The 14,722-nt window shown below is 38.4% G+C and overlaps 1 protein-coding gene across 2 annotated transcripts in view; it reads right to left on the bottom strand.

Annotated features, from left to right (window-relative positions):
* The window catches only part of man1a2 (mannosidase, alpha, class 1A, member 2), a 92,020-nt gene extending 82,787 nt beyond the window's left edge, over positions 1-9,233 (bottom strand). Inside the window, exons 1-2 of one of the 2 annotated variants that reach the window (XM_033987474.2) lie at positions 9,000-9,233; positions 7,528-8,051 (exon numbers count right to left, since the gene is read on the bottom strand). In XM_033987474.2, the coding sequence (XP_033843365.1) occupies positions 7,528-7,841 (314 nt within the window). In that variant the 5' untranslated portion in view covers positions 7,842-8,051; positions 9,000-9,233. Of the gene's footprint in view, positions 1-7,527; positions 8,052-8,597; positions 8,890-8,999 lie in introns of those variants that run through there. The other variant, XM_055230663.1, reaches the window with a different exon arrangement.
* Between the last annotated feature and the right edge of the window lie 5,489 nt (positions 9,234-14,722).

Raw genomic sequence — 14,722 nt, 5'->3', positions numbered from 1 at the left:
AGAGGAAAAGGAAATGAGACGTGTGAGAGGCAGGACTGATAATGGCTGCTGTGTTTGAGCAGATTATGTTTGATGAAGGTCCACCGCTGCCCCTGTCTCTAAACACCAACTGTGCGTGATAAAATCTAACAACACAGTAATTAAATAGAAATGACAGCAATAAGGAAGAGGCTTGATGTGGTCTTTCACTCATGTTTCTTATGAATCTGTTACATTTGTGGATAAGGGGAGTGACTAATTAGATAAAGCATTTGGCTGAATGTTTTCTATTCTAGGATATTGTCTGGGAACGATAAAAAAGTTAATCTGTCATAATGAGGAAAGTAGTAAACAAGTGATGTTGTCAATTTCAATATGCAAATATATAATCTGTTTCTCTGTTCTCAGCAAACAAAATTGTATGCTGTATTACAAAGAACTGCTCTGTATTTTCAAAAACAAACTTAACATACCAAAAACATTCAAACATCCAACATGTCAACAACACACTTTTCAATATAGATCATTTTAAAGAGAAGGATGAAACCACTAGACTTGTCACGATAACCATTTTGAAGTGCGATATACTAACGAGTTAAACAATAAACGATAATACTGAAACTAATGTATGTCATAAATAACCTTGAAGTGGAACATTATGAAAAAAAAGTATTCTAAAAAAAACATGACCTGCAATAAATAAATACTAGAATGAAACAATTTAGTAGGAAGTATGCATCTATAAATATTCTACTTTCTAAAGCTCAAATCTTGACGTAGAACAGAAAATAACAAAATGTTCTACACTAGTAAAAAGAAAAAAATTATTGTTCCATCGTCATATATTGAACGATAAGTCCATATAGTAATTATCATGACAGGCCTAGAAACAAATGCTCTGCTTACACTCCTACCCGAGTGCCTGACAGCTAATATTATATCAGTTAATAAAAGACAACGACAGACAACAGACAATGACAAATAGTAAAGGATGTAGAATATTTACCAAATGAGAGCCAGAAGAATCACATCAGTCCTAATACACCCAATTATGAATTCTGTCTGAACCCTATTCCAGCAAATAAACGCTATAGGTACACAGTTACCAGTAGGGGTTGGTGATAAGAGAAAAAAGTTCATTATCAAAATATTTTTCCTCATGATTGATTGGTCAGAATCTTCAAAGTCCATTTTTTCTTTTGTCGTCTTATTCACCTTATTCCAAACGTTGCCGTGGGGGCCGCCATCGTTATTTGGGTTGTTTCATTTTGCATGTGGCTGGCGATTTTGACAGCAAATAAGTTCTATTGGGACTACAGAGCCTTTTAAAGCCTCCCATAGAATTGGTGAGGTGTTGACTTGTTGGCACACATGAACATTGAACATTTTACACAAATCAACACTACTTTGGATCATATTTTTGAGGCAAAACTTTTCCCAAATTCACCATTGAAAATTATGGGATTCCCTCTTAACTGGAAGAGCCACCAAAGAAAGCAGTTTGGAGCGTTTAGAGGTAAGAGTGGGCGAGGCCAAATAAAGTCAATAGAAAAAAATTATAATTTCTTCTTCCAAAGTCTGAACTCTGCTCCAAATCATGTTATAACTGACAGTGGATTGGCTGTACTAGACCTAGACCTAGAATTTAAAAGCCCAAAGCGTATCACTGACGATTAGAGATGACTGAATCTCCAGCAATTAAAATTTAATTAACTGCAACTACATTACAAGGATACATTTTACTACCTTTGCTATGACAGAAATATTTACATAATTCTCTGTTAATCTATTCTGAATATTGAAAGGAAAAACAATTAAAAAAGAATTATGACAAAAGAGCATTATGAAGTGCAAAACCAACCACTTAATTAACTGGATTTACTTGCTGACAGCTGGACAAAGACAGAAATGGTATCCAATATCCAGTAACCATGATAAATAACTTTACTTTGAAGCTGGCCATGGCCTTTAATATGATCTGCGGGGCATAGATTTATGGCCACGTCCGAGCACCAAAGCACAGTTATCAGCCTGCACCACTAACAATAACTGGCAGTGCAATAAGAGGCAAAAGCAGGTTAGTGCCGGTCAAGGTACTAACTCCTTTGTGTGACAGATGTGATGTGAAAACAGGCACGTGCTTTCATGAGCCTTCAGTGGTGTATCAATGCTGCAGTCCAGTACAAAATGGCCTTGAAAGGTGAGTAAAAAGGATACATTTATTTATTTTGGGAAACTGAAATGTGCCATAACAGCTTAAAGAAAGAAAACCTATACATTTCTCTGAATTCCCTAATTATCAATGTCAAGAAAAGCTGTTACTTAACTAACTCCAATGTCATAACTGCAGTGGTCAAACCTGCCACTGAAATGTGTACAAACACCAGCCGCTATGGCTGACATGCTTCAAATGGCTATCGTGTCTAATTACCATGCTTTACACTGGGCCGTGGGTCCATGAGTTGTACATAACTTTATTTACATAAGAAACATTGGCCCCCAGTGGGTCACACACCTCATTACGTCATCTGACGACGCACCTTTACACCTGGCCTGACACACACAGGTATAATTCAAGGGCACCGCTCACAGGCCGACCAGACGTCATACAATTGCATCCAAGTTGTATAGGTTTTTTGGGCACTCAAATACTCTTCACGTTGTATTATTAATTTAATCCATTTGCGGCGTCACAGGCCCATCCCATCACCAATCCACACATCACATTTGTACAGTGGGTGAAGTGTCTTGCCCAAAAACACAATGGCAGTATGCACTGGTCTAGTCCTGGCCACTGTGCCACGGCCGCTCCATGTTAAAAGATGATGGTGTTCAATACCTCAAAAAATACTTTTAAAATGAAAAAAGATAATAGTATGAGGGTATATTCTCATTGGCACAGAATGCACTGGGCTTGGTCAGATTCAAGTAATATGATCTCGGTGTAGGTCACACATGATGCTGTAGCCTTCAGTGCAAAGCAGATAACCACAACAACATATTACAAAAACTGATATTATGTGAATGACTTACCTCACTCTAAAACTCAACTCTTGTGTTTGCAATGTGGTGGTGACCTAAGATTCCTTACAGTGCACTCTAACGCAGATAAATTAAAGGTATTGGTTCGGGTCTGGTTGTGCTTAAAAATCACAGTGAGAGTGTGTTTACAGCACTGACTCACCGCTTGCACAGTGGATGACAACAGCATACTGCTCACCTTACATCAGCTGGGCTCACAACCAGCTCTAGACTGTTGCATACTGATCTGATTCAAAGTTTCCTACATAGTGGATACACAGTAGCAGTATTACGTTACACTTTCAATAACTCACAAAAATTGACAAAATGTGGCTGTAGGTTTTTAGTAATTTATTTGATCAATTAGTCAGCTATTTTGTTGAGATACTTTGGATTTAGATACACAGCTGAAAGAAGGAGGCATGGAATGTGTTTAATCTGACTATTTACATATGAAGTCACTGTTTACCGGTACTTTTCTAGACAACTGTTGGGGGCAAAGTGTAGTTAGGGTCAGATCAAAGCGATAATACATTTTTGGAAACTAATGTCCCACTACTTCAGTGAACTAATCAATGCACAGGTATTTAGTCAACCAAAAATTCAGTAGACGAACAACAGCCTTATAAAATCATTTGGGAGTGTCAACATTGGACCTCACACTAATATGAATCTGTCCAACTGATGTAGCAATAAACAACATATTTATCTTGAACCAACACTGCACAACATTGTGTCTAAATCTGGCAAATATAGTCTAAACATGCAACCACTGAATCACTTGTATAATAATTTTGTATAATTATGAATAATTTAAAAGCTATCTCACTAGACTCCTGTGTAATCCTGGGCTTGATTAAAAACAGCCAAGTTAATATGTGAATCCAACCTACCAAATCCAGACCATGGAAACAGTATAGAACTAAAGCTGCAACACAGAAGCTGTGTCTTTGTGAAAAGTTGGATAGTACTTTTCAAATGTTGCCGTGTTACAAATCCCTGAAAAAGGCTAAAAGGCCAGAATGACCTTTGTTCACTCAAAAGCTTTTATAAGACTATTAACGGTGTGAACTTGTGAGCGCAGGCTTGGCTCACTGTGGGGCAGTGGTAAAGGTGAAATTATTACCAGTCGCGCTGCTTTTCCTCGGGACAATTTCGGTGCCATTTTGCTTCATTTTCCAGAGGCAGTTTGAACTCTGGTCCTTAGCAGTACAAAGTGATAATTTTAAGAACACCTGCAGTTACACAAAGTAGGATATAGGAGATTTAAATAAGCTGCAATGCAAGGAAAATACCTCACCTCGACAAACAAGAGACATGTACCTTATATCGGCAATGGTCACATTTTTAATATTGCACTTTTCCACCTTGTAGGCCCTTTTACATCAAGGAATCATTTACCCATTCACAAACACATTCACACACATAACAAACTTTGAAGTACAATATATTGCTCAAGTAAATATAGGTGAAAGCTGATAATATTGAAACCAAAGCATAAAGCAGAACTATCCCCCAAAAAGTATTCTAAATGTACAATATTGTGAAGAAATATGAGCTGCAATAAAGAAATAACAGAATGCAACACTTAAAGTAGTTATTTTGTTTATATAATGAGTCATAAAAGTTCATAATTCAACTCTCAAAAGCTCTAATCTCATTATAGTACAGAAAAATTATATATATATATATATATATATATATATATATATATATATATATATATATATATATATTCCTATGGGTACATAGAAAAAGTACCCATGATAAATACTGACACTTATATAACTTTTCTAATGGGTTTTCTCTTTTTGTTTACCTGGAATGTTTCAGAGTATTGCATGAATCTTCTGTGTGTTTATTCATTTGCATGTATTTTAGGGCTCAAAAATACCTTGAAAACTACATTCTTACCAATAGGGGGTGTGGGCCTGGAAAAGTCTCTGTGACGGAGCAAAGAGCTGCAAAACGTTTGCGAGCGTTCTGTTGATTTTCCCAAAAAAGCTTATTGCCACAGGAGTGAGGTCACAATTTGATTTTTATCACCACATCTAGACCTGTCACGATAAATACTATAATGAATTATGGTTGAATATATGAAAGTTGGAACAATATTTTTGGGGTCAGTATTTATGGCGTGTACATTTTATTTGCATTACTGTAAAATTTTGGTTATTTTTTGGTTATATGAAAAGATTTAAGCCATAGAAGGTTGAATTAATAACTTTCAGTAGTAGTTTGTATGTTTAATGAGTCATACATGTTTCATTCTATTGTTTATTTATTGCAACTCATGATTTTTTAACAATATTGTAGATTTAGAATATTTTTGTGGTTTAAATCTGCTCTTGGGTTATTGTGTCAGTGGCATGAATTAGTTTAAATATCATCATTTACAGTCTATATTTACATCAGCGATATATCGTACTTCAAAATATTTATCCTAACAGGTCTGACCACATCGCGTAGGCCTAATGTAGAACGTACCAGGAAAAGCAAACCATCTCCATGAAGACAAGTTGCTGGCCTAAAAGTTTAATAGTGCAATTTAAAAACAAATAAAGGATCTAGACTAGACTCAAGTGAAAAATCTTCCCTGCCTCGAAGTGGGAATAAATGGACAGAGAGAATACATGCCACAACAGTGAACCTCCAAAAAACAGTTGAAAATTGTATTGCTCAATTCCAAAGCCCTTAGGAAAACAAACCTTCTTCAAACATCCGAGTCTCACTTCATCCTTGCATCTGCTGGACAACAGTAATTACATTATTCCAAGCAGGACGCAGCTCTGGACAGCTTTCAGAGCAGACAAATGATAAGGCTCCATGGGGAACGGGGAGGTAACACTGAGGAGAGCGCCTGAGAAATTGCTTTTACACCTTCTTGCTGGAAGAGCTCAAAACTCACACATCCTTCCACACCAGCAATGAGACCGTTTATATTAGATTATTCTTAGCACCAACTATTCGGCTTTGGGAGCATTTTATTTTCCTATATGTCACTGGAACCATATGCCGGAGATTAAGGGACACGAAAAACACGAATTACGAGATTCCTGATCGGCATAATAGATCTGCATGAATCTGTGTGACCCAGTTTGGCCTCAAAAACAGGAACTGGAAAAAACAGCTGGACTAAAGAGGCAGGACATAAAAAAAATAAATAAATTATTAATTAATTAAAAAAAATCTAAAAATCTGTAGTTCACCCATAAATTAATCTGAGGCAAGGTAATCAAATGTAAGAGTTGGATAATACGGAGCTTTGTACTGGTTTATTAAAAAGCCACATATTCTTTCTTCCATTAATGAGGGTGTATTTTACTTCTATGGGGAATTAACTGCTAACACGTAACACATTTATATGTAACACCATGTAACAACACATTAACATGTTTTATAAATTTCACATGCATTCGGAGTCCCCCCTCCTTTTGCTCCTGGGGTTAAGTCAGTCCCCTTTCAGAGCACTATCACAGCATAATCAGTGCACATCCCACTAATAAAACAGCTGCACCTTCTATCAGGTTTGTCAAGTTGCTGCGTACAGTTTTGTATCATGTTTTTGTATATTTATGGAGAACTGTCATGTGAGAGAAAGGGTGACATAGGCTTATGGACAGAGCATTGCACAGAATCTTACAGCTAACCATAAGGAGGGTTTGAACAGAGCCCATGATGCCATCTAAAATTTCTTCAGGCATGTTTTTGATTAGGAAACAACACAACATTGTAGAAAGCTCAAAATATATTTGCAAAATAAATAAATAGACGTGTATTTTTAAGCAACTTTTGAAGCTTTTCCCAATAAAAGACAGTTGAGATAGCGCCACACAAAACTAACTCAAAAAGTGGTTGAGGTTAAAATTGTTGATTGCCCATATCGATTTCAGAGATTTAGCTTTGCAAATATATATAGTTTTCTGAGGTTAACTATGACAGCAAGTCCAGAAAGAAAGTCTACAAATTGTGACAGCACTAAACAGCAGAATAGTACTTTAAACATTACGCAGAAATAGAACAATAGAGTTTGACAAGAAAAACACTTAAACACATTACCTCTGCACAGTTGCAAGTGCAGCTGCTGACCAAGATTGTGACAAGGCATAACCAGACTTTTAAGACCAAGAACAGTCTGAACGCTTTCATAACTTGTGGAAGTTTGGTTTGGACTTCTGAAAAGCTAAACTCCTTGAAGTGGAAGGTTATAATACTCATTATTTGAAGCTAACTTTGCAGATCTAATTGTACTCGGGTAATAAACGTAAGATAAGATGAGATCGTTCTCTAAAATAGTACAGTTGGATTATCTAAAATCTAAAAATGACACATAATTCTTGTTTAATCTTGACTTTGCATGCTGGCAATTTCTAAAATTTAAATAACTACAAATAAGCTGTATTATTTATAACTCAGGTGTGTCAAAAATATAAAAAATTGTGTCATTCTACTCTAAACTGTCCTATTCTACCAGACTATTAAAATCTAGAGCATTCTTCCCACAGCTAACACAGCAGGTTGTCTTACCTGTGTCGGTGCTCATCATGTCCTCCCTGTCCATGTATGACCACCTGTCCCGAGGCGTGCTTGCCCTCTTTGGGAGAGTCGAAGTGTGGGATGAGCACATCCTCCAGGCCCAGGTCAAAGCGCTTGTGCTTAGAGTTGTCCGGGAGGAAGAAAAAGGCCCCGAAACATAACGTGATGAAGGCACTGAGAATAAGCAGCAGGATGAACTTCTCCGAGAGCCTGAGTGTAGCCCTGTGGTGGGGGAACGAGGAGGTGCCCGTCGAGAGGGTGGGTATCCTGCGGCCAGACAGCGGCAGGAGGGCGGGAGTGGTCATGTTTTACACTCTGGATGTGAACTTGGCTCAGGGAGGGGTTAGGGGTCACAGGGGGTGGGTCTAACACTGCCACAGGTGTTGTAGTAGCAGCATTCACGGTCTGAGCCACGTTATTATCTCATGCCAGCAATGATAAATCCAGAAACCAGGAAGAAGAAGGGCTGTAGTCCCTCAGTGATGGAGGTCAGCAGGACAACTGTCATGGTGAATCTGAAAACAACAGGAAAATATTCTTAGATTATTTTCCAAGTCGAATGAGAATTTTGTTCTTCTAGTATCAACTGCTCAGTTTTAATCAGCAGAATAAAGCCATATGCAAATATGAAGGATACCTGTTACATTTCGAGAAAAACAAGAACAAGAAAGCATAAGAAAGGGCACAAAAGCTGACGAGCCATAACACGACGAAAGGTAAACATCTCTCTAAACAAGCGCCACGAGTAATTAATTACATAATCGAGTCATTATTTCTAACACGGGCTCAATAATATTGTGCTGAAATGAGGGAGGCTTCGTCCAAACGCAGCATGCCTGGTAGTCACAGCCAAAACGATGCATTTTCAGCTTTAACATATTGACAAATCTACTGTATCGTGTTTAATTTCCATTACAGGGTAAAAGGCTTACTGGAAAATCGGCGCTGATTCGCCTTGTTACCTTAGGACACGAAATAAAAGATGTGCTTCTGCTCAGCATCTGCTCAGACGGAGATGGCTTTAAAGAGCTCCCTTTAACATAACGGGACGTGTAAATTACCTTTGGCTCAATTTATCAGTGGCAATTCTGCAGAAAACCGTATTTCAGCCCGGGATTGTTTTGCAGTAGTTTTCCGCCGAGGCTGTGTTGCTATGATGTGTCCACACTGAATACCAAGTTCATTCCCTGACAGTGGCAGTCTGTGAGATGATGATTAGCCCATACATAATGCTAGCTAACAGCGAGTGGCTAACTTAACAAGCCCGTGTGTAAATGTAACAAACCACAGAGCTGCGAAAATATAAAAACACAAAAAGGCACACAACAAAGCCGGGCTAATAAGTCAGCTTAGACACATTTAGCATCCAGCATCGGAGCTCCTGGTGTTAGCTATTAGCATATGTGGCTACGGCTAGCTAGCTGGTTATCAATTGACAGAGGCGGTCTCTTGCGCTGCATCACCTCCTTTCTCATTTGCTCGGTGAAATGGGAGAAATGCGGTGCTTGTCAGGGATCTGGATCCGCCGTCTGGAAGAAGAGGCTGTAGCAGGTGTCCTCATATCCGTAAATGTTATAATGTCCGCGGGGAGAGCCTTCAGATCATAGCCACACAACCGTGGAGCTCCGCGGACGTCGAGAGCACGAGTGGCCGCACTGTCGGACTGCTGCGGCGGACTGACTGACTGGATCTGCCGCTATTCCGAGATCTGGATCAACTACTCTGCCTGCGTCTGCGAGGGAGCGTCTCACAATTACCATGCGACAACTTCATGTTTTCACTGGTTGCTTTGAGTCCAAAATGCCATACCTACAACATAATGATAAATTATGTGTAAATTTATGCTAAGATGACATATAGGCCTAGTACGGTTGATGCTTAGTTTAGTAACTGACTCATTTAAATGAGCCAAATGTGAGGCTAGACATGACTCGAGTTTCTATAAAATTTAACTATTAAGTAAGACTTAATAAAAAGAGACAGACAAGCTCATTTGGTTGGTTACTGACTTGACCTTGTCATGGACACCAATTTAAAGCTGCATAAAACCTACGCCCTTCTCGGTCTTTTGATCTAAAATATGGGGCATTTGTGAGCCTCATAAATAAACGAAGTGCACACAAATGGATCTAAATGTACATTTTCCAACACCAGATATCAGCCTGCTGGTAAAATTAAATTAAAATCTTCACCATCAAGAATTGGATAGGGACCATCTGACAATGTTTATTCTTATGTGGCATGGACAAACTGTATCTGTGTGCAAAATATTATGATATATAATTTATATTATGCACATATCATATTGTGATTTATATTTTCAGATGCTGTAATTTAGACTACATGTAATATAAGATAAAACATTATCTGGGCTACCCAAATTACCTGATAAACCAAGCATTATTGTGCATTTATTTAGCCCAAACCCAGGTAAGACAGTAAGAAGTAGTGGCATGATGCAGCTGTGCATCATAAACAGGCACTCAGTGAGATAACAGGTGTACTCTACTTTATTGAAAAGCAGGTTTCAGGGGAAACACACTTCACCACAGTGCTCCTCTTTGGCCTTGACAATGTTCCATCTTTTCTCACAGCACAAAAACACTGTCCCCACCATTAGACAGGTGTCACTTCTGCAGTTCCTTTTGGCCACACTCCCAGCCCCAGCCCTGCCGCGGCCTTTCTCAAACTGAAAGGTGTAATTTATTAGAAACCTCAACGATGACACTTCCCCAGCTGCTTGGTTTTTCAGTGGTTGGGTCCACAGTAGCAGGTTACCATGATTTGTTGCACAGAGTAAAACCTAACACAACTTTGAAGGCTATACCAGTTCAAGTTATATGACTGAGAGAAGCCAAACACTCTCTGAAGAACCATGGTGTTGAATGACACATATTACAATGTAAAACCCAGAAAAAATGTAATGTACAAGTAAGTAGAGTACGGGAGAGATGTCCATGATCAGCAGTCATGACAACAGTTAAAAGGCAATTATTTATGTGTCCATAATAAACATGGGAAGTCCCCAAACACTGTGCTGAAAAGATGAGCACCTGGATTCATTGGGTGACTATATGATTAAATATAAAATCAGATCTGTAATCGTAAATTATAGCCAGTCACTGGTAATATTGAAGTGTTAAATCTATCATTCGTAAGTTTATTTGATTTCTCTTTTTTTAATAGTAGATGGCATATGTGAAAACGGAAATTTGCTTTGTTTGTCTTATATTCATTGAGACAAACGAAGAGACTTATTTACACTTTATTATTATGTTATTATAATTATTTCAGATTATGAGGACAAACAAGTGAAGTGAACAAAAAGTTTACAGTCTCATTTTATGTTTTGTTGCTGCCGTGGAAACACTTCATAAACCAAAGCTCTGGAGGCTGTTTGTCTGCACTCCACACACCTCAGTGAGCTTTTTCCCGACAGGTGATCTATCACGGGATAACATCCAGCCATAAACACATCCATGGCATTTTGCTGAGTACAGACACAGACTGCAGTGTCCATCATGAGCCAGTCCTTGAGTCGCCCCCAGGCCCGGCCTTCACCACAGTGGCAACAACAGGGCCAGAGGGGCACTTTGATTTACAGTGTGCCCCCTCAGTCTGTGAATTAGTGCTGAAGTCCTATGGGCCTCACCGTGCAGCTCCGCGAGAGGGACCGCACAAGAACCAAAAAGAGCTGAGCAGACACAAAAACACTGACAGTTCCAGAAAATAGGAGGGAGGCTGTCGGCTGCTTCAGTGCTTTTCTGATGATCATTGTCACGGGGATGGTTGAAAAATTTATCATACATTTGGCACAAAGAAGGAACACTCAAGTTTATGGGGTGGAAAATCAAAACGGTACAAAAAAACAACGTGGCAGTTACGGAAATGGCTTTTTCTTGGCCTTGTTCCTCTTATATTTACGCATGTTCCAAATTACATTACAGGTGGTGACCATTTTATGAAAGTGAAAAGTTGGTGTATAATTCAAAATTTCATATATAATTCAGTTTTTGGTTCATTTGTGAGACTTTAATTTCATCGTATTGTATTTTAGTTGAAAATGTATTTTAAATATTCATGATTTTTAATGAATTGTTTATGACTTTGCTCTTCAAATCAAACTGAATGCGTGTACACTACATTTTTGTGTTATCCAGAGTTGTCCTATTTCCCTTTTGCTGCGTCAATGCACTTAATTACAAAAACAATAACCATAGCAGCCATGTTTGGTCCTGGTCCTGCTGTCAAAATCACAAAACGTATACAAAAAGTGAGTAAAAGTGTAAATTAAAGTCATAAAAGTCCAGTCTGTCGGGGCAGCATAAGGACAGCCCTCACCTCTGGCTCTCTGTAGTGAGGGTGCTTAAAGAAACCTGTGTCTCAAGTGTCAATCCCACGGTCTGCTGCCCCTAACTGCATATAGTCCCCACAAGTGTGCTACTATTGGCTCAGTGATGTGACATTGTGCTTAATGGTGCAGCAGAGCGTATCTCCTTTACTTCACCACCACCATCATCATCATCAGTGAGCATTCTGAGAAGAGTGAGGCATCATGGGAAAATAAACTGCGAACTGTCCACATGGATGCATCTTGTTCCAACATTAAGCAGTTTGAATGTTTTCCAAAAGTTAATCAAAGGGCATAGCAGGTTTGTGTGATTTTCTAATTATTACTGGTGGAATAGCGCCTGAGATAAAGATAATATTATGGTTGAGGTAAGTCATATCTATCGCTGCGTCCAGCCAGGAAGTAAAATTAGAAAGTTGACCAAAACTACAAAATTTGAGGAAAAAATATATACGAATTTTTGTTGAATAGCACAATTTTGGTATTACAAATTGCTTTATGTGGCATTTACAGACATCTGGATTGATTTGTTTGCTATCATTATTGAAGAAAGATAACTCCAAAAGGGCAGCTGAGGTTGTTTTTAAATGTGCTGTATAAATAAAACTGAATTGAACTGAAAAGTATCAATCTGACATATCACATATATAATGTTTGTTGTTTATTTTCTGTGCAGAGATATACACAGTCTCGAGTGTTGGCACAGCAGTAGCCGTTACAGAAAATGAATTGTACTGTTGTTGACAGTGATATGCGAATATGATCTCCCAAACACCACCAGTCTGTCTCCGTCTCCAGGTCTGGGTGACACAGCTTCTCATTTTTATAAAGCTACGGACACTCTGCTGCTGCTACCACTTTATTAAGATACCATGGCATGAAAACAAGTGCACTTTTCACTCTGTGGAGTGGACTGGCTCTCCTGGCACCAATGAAACTGGCTTTAAAGCATTTTCCCAAGTGCACTAATTTGAGTTGTGAGCTAGTTAGGCCCCACTCAGACCTGGGTAAATGTATTACAGTGGTGACATTGGCTTTACCTCTTTGTCTCTAATGGAGTTACACAGTGTTCAGTCTGAGTGACCTGCCCTCTCTAAACGGAGGGTCACAGCTGCTCATGAATACCAAGGCAAGTGCTGACTCCTGGCAGGTAAGTGAATGTAGAATTAAGTGAATTGAACAAGTTTCTCAATACAAAAGCTATCGGTTGGTAAAGGAATAGGAACATTTCTGTTATTGTTATTGATCTGTCAGATCTCCATCTTCTCTATGTTACATTTATTCAATTTATTGCCAAAAACCTTGAACAGCATGCATTTTTACTGTGACTGCTTATACACAGATTTAATCAGATTGTTTCCACGGAGATAGACAAGTTTAATAGCATACTGTGTGGACACAAACAAATAGCGAGACCTCAACCAGTAAAGTTACACAATGAATCTTTAATACGGTTATGATTGCACTGATTATTGGTTGTTTAACTGTTCTGCAGTCGCAGTAACAAAAAGGTTTAGTAGTTTTTTTATTTTGTTTTAGTAAAGTGCATATTAAATCTTTCATTGCCTTTTGAAATAAAAATTACAAATGTAAACAAAAGGTAAAAAGACCTTATTGCCAATGTGTGTAGTGAAGATAACCCTGTGTGTTTAGGTATTGGCACAGTGCATTGGAGAGGTTGGTATTTTTGGGTGAGGGATGTCAGAAGCTGTCAGAACACTGTATACCTCCATCTCATCATCTGCAGATGCTGTTCTGTTTTGTGTCCTTGCTCTAACTATAGATTCATTAAAAGAGGTGCACGAAAAACAGTAAATATTGCTGGGTTTCAGATGATATCACAACAATAAATAGGCTTATTATTTGATACAGATGGGGCCAGCTTAACTGAATATTGTTAAAATGCAGATTTTTGTTATATTAATGAGTTCTAGGGTCTAGTCACAAACAAGAAATGTTTTGAGTCTGCCTAAGATTTTTATGAGCTGAAAATAAAAAGCCTATCACAAAATGAAAAAGATTTGCAGAGCCAGCACATGTTTGGTATTGGTTTGCACTTGCTGCTTTGTGCCCACTATCTGTGGTAAACTTAATTGTATTTAATGTGTTCAGTGTGTAATATGTATTCAGTGCTTTTTTGTTTTTCTTCTGGAGGGCTGTATTTTTGCACTTCTCAGCACTTTGTAACTGTTGTTTGGAAAAGTGTTCCACAAATAGAGATCTAAGGGCTTGATATAAAAAACAAAGTTCAAACCAAAGTAAAAATGTACAAAGACCTCTGTTGACTGAGGGACAGTGTTGGACCATTATGGCGAGTGTTCTCAATTACAAGGTACATTACTTGAGAGCTCAATGCCACATGAAGGAGGTTTATGAGATTTGGCAGAAGTCCTTCTCCCCTGGGTTCATGGGGATGGCAGCAGCTCTCTCGTTAACTACATACTGTCATTGTTCAATTTGGCGTGTGCAGGGGATGGCTCAGGTCCCAAACACTGGCTTATGTCTACTTGAGGTAAAGAGGAAGTGATGTAATGACAAATCCATATCAATTGCAGGATATGGAAGTCATTTTTGGTTAGGTGTATGCAGATGTCTACATGAGAAAAAATACACACGTAGCTGAGTTATTCAATTAATCTTACTTGTGGTACTGCTTCTGTGACACTGTTACAACTGGTATGTTAACTGTACACTACAACCACTGTGACAACTTTGGGGTTTATAGGTATAAATATATAATATCTATTTGTTTCATTTATGAGTACAGTATGCTCTACTGGCTGTTACTTCCTAAAGCCAGCCAGTTTGACCCAGGGGACCCATCTCCAGATCTTG

This window comes from Periophthalmus magnuspinnatus, chromosome 21, assembly GCF_009829125.3.
Source record: "Periophthalmus magnuspinnatus isolate fPerMag1 chromosome 21, fPerMag1.2.pri, whole genome shotgun sequence".
NCBI lineage: Eukaryota > Metazoa > Chordata > Actinopteri > Gobiiformes > Gobiidae > Periophthalmus > Periophthalmus magnuspinnatus.
This window is presented reverse-complemented; position numbering and strand designations above follow the sequence as displayed.